Consider the following 9,247-nt stretch of genomic DNA (forward strand, 5'->3'; position numbering starts at 1 on the left):
AATGAAATACCTAAATTTCCTGAATACCACCTAGAGCCCCCCAAACGATGTGTTGATGAATTCAGTTCAGATGTATACAGGAATTCAAAGCGATACAAGTCTTTTATCTCTGTTCGTTGATCAATCAAATCAAAACTGATCAATTCCCCCTCTGGAAACGCGATGGCTGTGTTGATGGGGATTTTGAAGTATTGATTGCGCGTAAGCACATGCACAGTATAGCTTTGCCTTGCTACATCATTTACATTTCATAAGTCAAGCATGACAATCATAATCCTTCCACTTTGACACATAGGGGAAGGGCTCCTAATATGGACCACTTTTTGTTTCATGCTGATAACTAGCTTGTTTTTTTGCAAAGAAGTTTCATTTTGTGTTTGGTAGTCCTTCTTTCTTAGGTTAACCGTTAGGCCTAATTAGAGTTAAATAGCTTTGATACACATTCAGCAAAAGTTAAATACAGAACAAAATCACAAAGGGTCCATATTAGGAGCCTGGGCGCCTAATATGGACCAGTGAAACGGCCTTCACGAATCACTGTAAAAAGCCCCCTATATTTCAAAATAACATGATACAACTTAGTGTACAAGTCAGCCTAATTAAAATATGCTTTAGATTTATCTGTTTCGCGTTGATGAGAGCATTATTTGAAGCACACCAGGAAACTAAAGAAGCTTATCAAAAACAGAACAAAAATAAGTGAAATTATCAACTTCCACGAAAAGAAGACTTTTTTTTGCATTTTTTTTAAATCTCGAGGGTTAGTTATAGGTTATTTTCAGCAAGCTTCTTAATGAATTAATCAAAATAGCCTTTAGCTTTTACAGTGAAACCCGGCTATATTGAAGTGGCACGGGACCCGGGAAGACCTTCAATATAGTCGGAACTTCAATATAGGCAATTCTCGGTTATATTGAATTTCCCTCCTTTGTTCCCTCAGAAATTCAATATAACCGAACTTTTTTTCCCTATACGTTCTCATTTCCGTGTCCACACATTGCCTTTGATGTGAGATATATTCCCATTTATCTTTCACCTGTTGGCTGTTGTTCTTCGAGCCTCCTTGCTTTTTTCTGCACACACACACGGACACACACTCACACACACGCACCCCCACCCCCCTTACACACACAAACACACATTCCATATTCCTCAGCTACTTCCTTTCTTTTTTTGCAGCCAGTTTCCAGCTTCTGAATAAGCTCGATTTTTCTTTTGTCAGACTCACCCTTTTTTACATTAAGTCAAGTTTTGACTAAATGTTTTAACATAGAGGGGGAATCGAGACGAGGGTCGTGGTGTGTGTGTGTGTGTGTGTGTGTGTGTGTGTGTGTGTGTGTGTGTGTGTGTGTGTGTGTGTGTGTGTCTGTCTGTGCGTGTGTGTGTGTAGAGCGATTCAGAGTGAACTACTGGACCGATCTTTATGAAATTTAACATGAGAGTTCCTGGGTATTATATCGCCGGCCGTTTTTTTCATTTTTTGGATAAATGTCTTTGATTACGTCATATCCGACTTTTTGTAAAAGTTGAGGCGGCACTGTCACACCCTCATTTTTCAATCAAATTGATTGAAATTTTGGTCAAGCAATCTTCGACGAAGGCCGGACTTTGGTATTGCATTTCAGCTTGGAGGCTTAAAAATTAATTAATGACTTTGGTCATTAAAATAAAAATTCGAAAATTGGAATTAAAATTATGTTTTTATAAAATGATCCAAATTTACGTTTATCATTGTCTGATTCCAAAAACATATAAATATGTTATATTCGGATTAAAAACAAGCTCTAAAAATTAAAAATATAAAAATTATGATTAAAAATAAATTTCCGAAATCGATTTAAAAACAATTTCATCTTATTCCTTGTCGGTTCCTGATTCCAAAAACATATAGATATGATATGTTTGGATTAAAAACACGCTCAGAAAGTTAAAGCGAAGAGAGGTACAGAAAAGCGTGCTTTGCAGCACAGCCCAACCACTACCGCGCTAAACAGGCTCGTTAATTTCACTGCCTTTTGTACGAGCGGCGGACTACGGTCATTGTGAAAAAAATGCAGTGCGTTCAGTTTCATTCTGTGAGTTCGACAGCTTGACTAAATGTTGTCATTTCGCCTTACGCGACTTGTTTGTTTTGCAGCCATTTTTGCTAGTGTACAAAGGGAAACTACTCGCATGAACAAGAGAAATTAAGTCGGGGAGATCTACGCACCACAAGACTACATGGCGTAGCTGCCAGAGGCCCGCGGCATTGTTAAACTGTAATATTGCTATCTGAGATCTCCTGACTCGAAAGTTGATGCTGATCTGGCCTCTCCCCTTCCTCAACTGATTGCGCTGACAGAGGCGTGTCATATCATTCGGCGCCCGCGCAGTCATTGTTCTTAAAAATAAAAAGTTAAACAAATCTTTGGAGCAAACATTTAATATAGCCAGGTAAAAACGTCCCGTGGGCTAATTTTTTTTTTCAATATAGCCGGGATTTCAATATAACCGACTTCAATATAGCCAACATTTTTGAACAAAGAAAAAGTAGAGCTTCAGTTGGGACCTGAAAAATTCTTCAATATAGCCGGGATTTCAATACAGCCTACTTCAATATAGCCGGGTTTCACTGTATTTTCTTCGATTTGTTGAAGGTGGTCCATATTAGGAGACTCGCACATACTTTGAGATTTTGCTATTCTTTTTTTTTTGCAGTAGAAACTCGGGGTCAACACTGCTAAAATGTAACAAATACGGTTTTAGCTGTCATATATAGCCATTTTTGTGTGATAAAAGCTTTGGCTGTGGACAAAAACGAGTCCGTTTTAGGCGGCACATTTGGAGTGAACGCTGCCAAAAGTGAGAAAAAGAGAAAAAGCCTAACGGTTTTGAGATTTGTGTTTCTGCAACTGTTTCGACATGTGCAAGTTATCCAGAGAGGGTGAATACAGCGAATAAAACTTTTTTGAGCGCTCTAGCGCCGTTAGTTTGTCAGAACTGAAGGTGGTCCATATTAGGAGCCGGTCCATATTAGGAGCCCTTCCCCTACCACAAATCACCAGCCGGGCTTGCTTTCCGTTCTGTGCAGAGTCGGATTGTTTTGCTGAAGAACAGTGGAACCCGCCCTGTTGAACACTTCTTGATAACGACCATCTGCCCACAACGACCACCCCAAAGGACCCCCACACAAAATATTTTCCCTAAATAATAATTGCCGTTTTTATTGCGACCACCTGTGTAGTACAACAACTTTTGGTTGGTTCCTTAGGTGGTTGTTACAGACAGGTTCAACTGTGGTTGATGTGATTGATACTGGTGTCACATGAAGAGGCAATGCCGCAAAGTCAGGATGGGAATTCTTGGTATGTGTTCAAGTGGAAGGATGTTCTTGTCCCGTGTAACAGACTGTACGGATCTGTGGTGATTATGACGATTGCTATCACGAGATCAGAAGTATCTTTTAATAGTAAAGTCGAACCTGACTATCACGACCACCCAAAGGAACCGACCAATTTAAAGCGGCCGTTATGGACAGGTGGTCGTCATATGAAAAGGTGAATTATATGGATGACAAACTCGTATGGGATCATCCAAAGACGTCAATGTAGGCAGGTGGTCGCTTTCGAGAGGTGGTTCCAATGACAGGTTCGACTGTATCGTCAAAGGATAGTTTTCGTCGGACCCTCGATGTGTCGGGACAGGCGCCACTGTAAATAAGCCACAAGAAAAGTTTTTGGTATCACGGTTTGACATTCAACACTGATGCGAGGCTTATAACCGAGTTCTGTATTGATCTCGGCTTTCGAGGTCTTCATCTCGCACACGTGCCTGTGAAACGAGTACGAGACTTGACAGAAAACAGGGTAATTACTGAATTTAGTGCAGAAATGTATGTACTTTTGGTAATGCAAACTCTTTTTGCTCAGTAAGTTGAGAGAGAGAGAGAGAGAGAGAGAGAGAGAGAGAGAGAGAGAGAGAGAAAGGCGGGGGGGGGGGGGGGGGGTGGGGGTGGAGAGAGAGAGAGAGAGAGATTGATTGATTGATTGATTGATTGAACTTTATTACAGAAAGATGGAGATTTTAGGCATTGCCTAGTCTCGAGAGAGAGAGAGAGAGAGAGAGAGAGAGAGAGAGAGAGAGAGAGAGAGAGAGAGAGAGAGAGAGAGAGAGAGAGAGAGAGAGAGAGAGAGAGAGAGAGAGAGAGAGAGAGAGAGAGAGAGAGAGAGAGAGAGAGAGAGAGAGAGAGAGAGAGAGAGAGAGAGAGAGAGAGAGAGAGAGAGAGGCAGACCGACAGACAGGCAACACGACAGACAGACTGTGTCTGTGTGTGCATTTTAACTTTGACGACTAAGGTGGCGCAACAGAAAATTCAGACATTAATCAACACCGTGTACCTTTAAGATCAGATGGACAACTACAATCTATAATGAAGAGCTGTGGCAAAGGGCGGGTCAGGATGACTACCACACAATGTCCAGAGAGCAGCAAGTCAACCTCATCAGGCTGCGTACTGGCCACAACAGGCTCAATGCTCACATGCACCGAAAGTTCAAGCTGGCGCCATCACCAACCTGTGCCTGCGGTCAAGAAGACCAAACAGCGGAACACATCTTACAGCGATGTCCCTTACTAGATGAGGAACGAAAAGAAGTGTGGCCGTCACCAACTCCCTTGCAGACCAAACTATACGGCAGTCGACAGGAGTTGGAGAAAACGACAACATTTATCACCAGTGCTGGACTGATCGTGTAACCTCTGCGAACGCCAAGAAGAAGAAGAAGAAGGAGTCGGTTGACAGCTAGATCCTGAAGAGGAAATGGGGCTGGATTGGACACTCCCTCAGGAAACCAACACCCAGCATCACCCGCCAGGCTTTCACTTGGAATCCGCAGGGGAAAAGAAAGAAAGGAAGGCCAAGAAACAGCTGCCCTGCGTTTCGTTGCAAGACGACGGGCGCAGTGGCGTGGTGGTAAGACGTCGGCCTCCTAATCGGGAGGTCGTGAGTTCGAATCCCTGTCGCTGCCGCCTGGTGGGTTAAGAGTGGAGATTTTTCCGATCTCCCAGGTCAACTTATATGCAGACCTGCTAGTGACTTAACCCCATTCGTGTGTACACGCAAGCACAAGACCAAGTGCGCACGGAAAAGATCCTGTAATCCATGTCAGAGTTCGGTGGGTTATGGAAACACGAAAATACCCAGCATGCCTACTCAACGAAAGCGGAGTGAAGCTGACTATAGAGTCTAGTTTGGGGAACCCAAATGGGCAAACGAGCTCACACGTAACCAAAACATTCTGGAACGCTGAAGAAGAAGAAGTCTGCCTCCATTCCCACACTATTTTCTGTCTTCCACAATTTACACACTATTTTATGTCTGCCTCAATTTACACACTATTTTATGTCTGCCTCAATTTACACACTATTTTCTGTCTGCCTCAATTTACACACTATTTTATGTCTGCCTCAATTTACACACTATTTTCTGTCTGCCTCAATTTACACACTATTTTTTGTCTGCCTCAATTTACACACTATTTTCTGTCTGCCTCAATTTACACATTATTTTCTTTCTGCCTCCATTTACACATCATTGTCTGTGTTCTTTGTCTGTCTGCCTCAATTTACACATTATTTTTGTCTTCCACAATTTACACACTATTTTATGTCTGCCTCAATTTACACATTATTTTCTGTCTGCCTCAATTTACACATTATTTTCTGTCTGCCTCAATTTACACACTATTTTCTGTCTGCCTCAATTTACACATTATTTTCTGTCTACCTCAATTTACACATTATTTTTTGTCTTCCACAATTTACACATTATTTTCTGTCTGCCTCAATTTACACACTATTTTCTGTCTGTCTCAATGTACACATTAGTTTCTGTCTGCCTACATTTACACATTATTGTCTGTGTTCTTTGTCTGTCTGCCTCCACTTACACACTATTTTCTGTGTTTATTTTCTGTCTGCCGTCAATTAAAGATTATTTTCTGTCTGCGTCTATTTACACACTTTTTCTGTCGGCCTCCATTTACACGATAATTTCTCTGTTTCAGAGAGCGCGAGCCGCGCAGCCAACATGCAGGCGAGTGCAGTGACGTCATCGACACGTCGTCAGCGCGGCGTGCTAACCCGAAGTCGCTCCTTGGCTTCCCCTCTGGCTGACGAGAACCTCTCCCTGCCCTCCAATTCCTACGATTCCGCTGCCGCCCCGGGGAAAGCCAATAAAGGCGGAGCAGGAGGAGGGGAAGGAGGAGGAGGAGTAGAAGGCGCCATACACCATGAAGCAAGCGCGAAGACTACAAAGAAGACGTTGAGGCGCCAGCAGTCCTTGGCTGAGCTCTTTGGCGTCGTCATTTACAAGAGCAAAGTCCAGCTTCAGGAGCTGTTCTCGCGACGAGACAAAGACTCGTCCAAGGGAAAACTCAGAGATGTGTCCCCAATGAGGGACCACGGGGGAGATGGGGGAGATGGGGGAGAAGCGGCAGTGGGGGCGGAGGCAGGTGCAGGTGTGGGGATCACGGAAGAGGCCACAGCGGAGGTGAACAGGTTATCGTCGTTGTCGGCCGCCAGTGGTGTAGGCGCCAGCCCTAACCGCAAAGTGGTGCAGTTGAAAGGACAGCTATTACCGCGAGGTCTTGTGTTGATGCGCAGCTCCCATCCGGAACTTTCGTCCGGCAATGGCAGGTTGCGGAGCAGGACGCCAGAGGAGCTGTTCTGTGTAGACCGCGGTCACAGCCTACACCCCGAGCGCCCGGCGTCCTCTCGTAGCCTGGACACCCTGCAGAGCGACCACCGCAACAACTCGCAAGACCTCAGTCCTCACAGGAACTCCCCCTCGCACGGCTCCGACCGCCTCCTGAAACCCGACAGAGGCTGCAAGGGCAAGGCCACGTTGGTGAAGTCCAACTCGGACAGTCTCTGCCGCATCGTCCTCCCTCCCCCAGGGGAAGGGAGGTCTTCATTGAACAAGGCTTGTTCGGATGTCTGCTTCTTCAGGACCAGCCCCACCCCGCTTCTCCTGCCTAGAGATGCCGAGACGCGCCCTGGGGACAAGCACCTCAACCACAACAACAACCACCAGCGCACCTCACCGAGCAAGCAAAACGGGCTAAGCTCTATCAGCAGTATCCTGGACTGGCTGTTGGTGGGCGGGGTGGAGGCGGCCTACAACGATCCTTTACTCTGCAGCCTGGGTGTGGGCGCCGTGGTGGACATCACCAACGTGGACCCCCACCACGTCCCGCCCGAGAAGAAGACAACCTGCCCCTGCACGTGCGGCAAGAAGCACTTCCGCTCCAAGCTCAACTTAGCCGTGGACGACATCGAGTGGGAGAACATCCAGCAGTACTTCCCTGACGTCAACGCCTTCATCAACGGCTGGAAGAATCGGGAGAGTAAAGTTCTAGTCGTCAGCTATCACGGCAAGTCACGCGGGCCTGCCATCGTCGTGCAGTACCTCATGACCTACTTTCGTATCCCGCTGGAGCGTGCCTTGCAGCACGTGCGTTCGCGACGTCCTCAGACTCGCATCAACCCAGGCTTCATGCGCGCCCTGCAGCGGCTAGAGAAACGCTTGGCGGAGGAGGACAGTAGTGGGGGGTCTCCTTCTCCCCCTCCGGACTTCCCTCCTGATTCCTCGCCGCGAAGTCCTAAGACAGCCTGGGATGAGTGTTGAGATGAACTTGTGGTCGAAATTCTTGTACATCACACTTTGGGTGTCTTCGTCTACACGCTTGGCGTATGGCTGCCTGCATGGCGGGATGAATACGGTCAAACAGGTAAAACCCCGCTCTGGCAAAACACATGAGTGAAAGTGGGAGTTTCATCCCATAAACGAAGAAGAAGAAGAAGAAGAAGAAGAAGAAGAAGGTGGAGGAGGACTAAATGCTGGGGGCCTCCCTTTCCCTCCTTAATTCACTTTACGTAGTCCTAAGACTGACTGAAATGAATATCGAGACAGTCTAGCCGTCAATAGTTGCTGTCGACATCGTCAGTGTATGGTTTTATATGGAAGATAGAATTTTGAGAGGTGTCTAGCAACTCTCATTCTGAAATTCGTCAAGATCTTCTTTTGACTTTGTATCAAGCTAGAAGTCATCATAAAATGCGAGTGGCGACTGACAGGCGATATCCACCTCGGAATCCATTTACATTTTGACTGAGCATTCTGATGAGGTATTATACGGTCGCACAACTCTGGAATCCATCGAGATGGTCGTTTGACGTAAGGACATTATATTGTGGTAAAACACCCTGGGACATTCGTCACATTTCTGTAGAGATCACGCTACCAAATTGCATTTTGAGATTAAAACTTTATAATACAATGTTGTGGTAAGACAGTGTTGAGATGCCCTTTCCTTGACAACACCATACCACGATCAAGGGTACGTTTTGACCCCAGTCTTGAAACTCTGCATGGTATTCTCTGATTTCAAACCACAATTCTGACCACGGACAAAATGGTTTCTTAAAATCTTTTCATTCATGTTTTTCTTCCGTATTTGATACTGACTCTCAGTATAGCTATTGCATTGGACATGATTCTGTACAATGGAACATTCTATTAATTCATTATAGTACACGTCAAACGACTGAGTTTGTGAGCATTGACGATAAGGTTGTGATTCAGGAGTACAAACTATGAGCACCCTTCATTATTGTTGCACTGGATGATTCTTTGATATTATCAATCTTATGTACCATTTTTGAAATTGTCTTTTTTGTATATACATAAACGTGAATTAAGCACTAAAACAGTTCTAAAGGCACGTCCGTGATACTAACTGTGCAGTAGTTGGTGTCAAGAAGTGTACAAAAGGCTCATAACGCCACATTTGCGGAGTTGAAATTTGTAATAAATGACACCATTAATTCATTTTGTGTAGCATGTGATCTCATAATGACACACGTCACCTTAGTTTTGTTGAGTAATTTACGAAACCATATGTTTTACAGTTTGTTTGTTTCCGACGGAATATTTTTGATCTGTCGATGTATGCACCGTTGCGTATGAATTTCCCAAAATGTATGTATTGAAAAAGACTGTGTTTTATACAAAACCCGCTTCAGTCAATGTTGTCATACTGTAACAGTGCTGTTCTCAGCCTCAGAGGACAACAGTTCAGCTGGAACTAGATTGAAAATGCGGACAGGTCTAAATGTCCTTGCTTTGTCTGCTTGGTAGGAAATGTAATGGTCAGAAGGCCTTTTACGTGTCAAAACCATCAGACGGTTGACCGGCCAGGGGTCAGAC

The 9,247-nt window shown here is 44.7% G+C and overlaps 1 protein-coding gene across 1 annotated transcript in view; it reads left to right on the forward strand.

Annotated features, from left to right (window-relative positions):
- The first annotated feature begins 4,798 nt into the window (after positions 1 to 4,798).
- Positions 4,799 to 9,247, forward strand: part of LOC138960887 (uncharacterized) — a 6,582-nt gene continuing 2,133 nt past the window's right edge. The window contains exons 1-2 of the mRNA XM_070332523.1: positions 4,799 to 4,958; positions 6,045 to 9,247. The exon at positions 6,045 to 9,247 is cut by the window's right edge and continues 2,133 nt beyond it. Coding sequence (XP_070188624.1) covers positions 4,799 to 4,958; positions 6,045 to 7,666 — 1,782 coding nt within the window. The 3' untranslated portion in view covers positions 7,667 to 9,247. The remainder of the gene's footprint in view (positions 4,959 to 6,044) is intronic.

This window comes from Littorina saxatilis, linkage group LG3, assembly GCF_037325665.1.
Source record: "Littorina saxatilis isolate snail1 linkage group LG3, US_GU_Lsax_2.0, whole genome shotgun sequence".
Taxonomy (NCBI): domain Eukaryota; kingdom Metazoa; phylum Mollusca; class Gastropoda; order Littorinimorpha; family Littorinidae; genus Littorina; species Littorina saxatilis.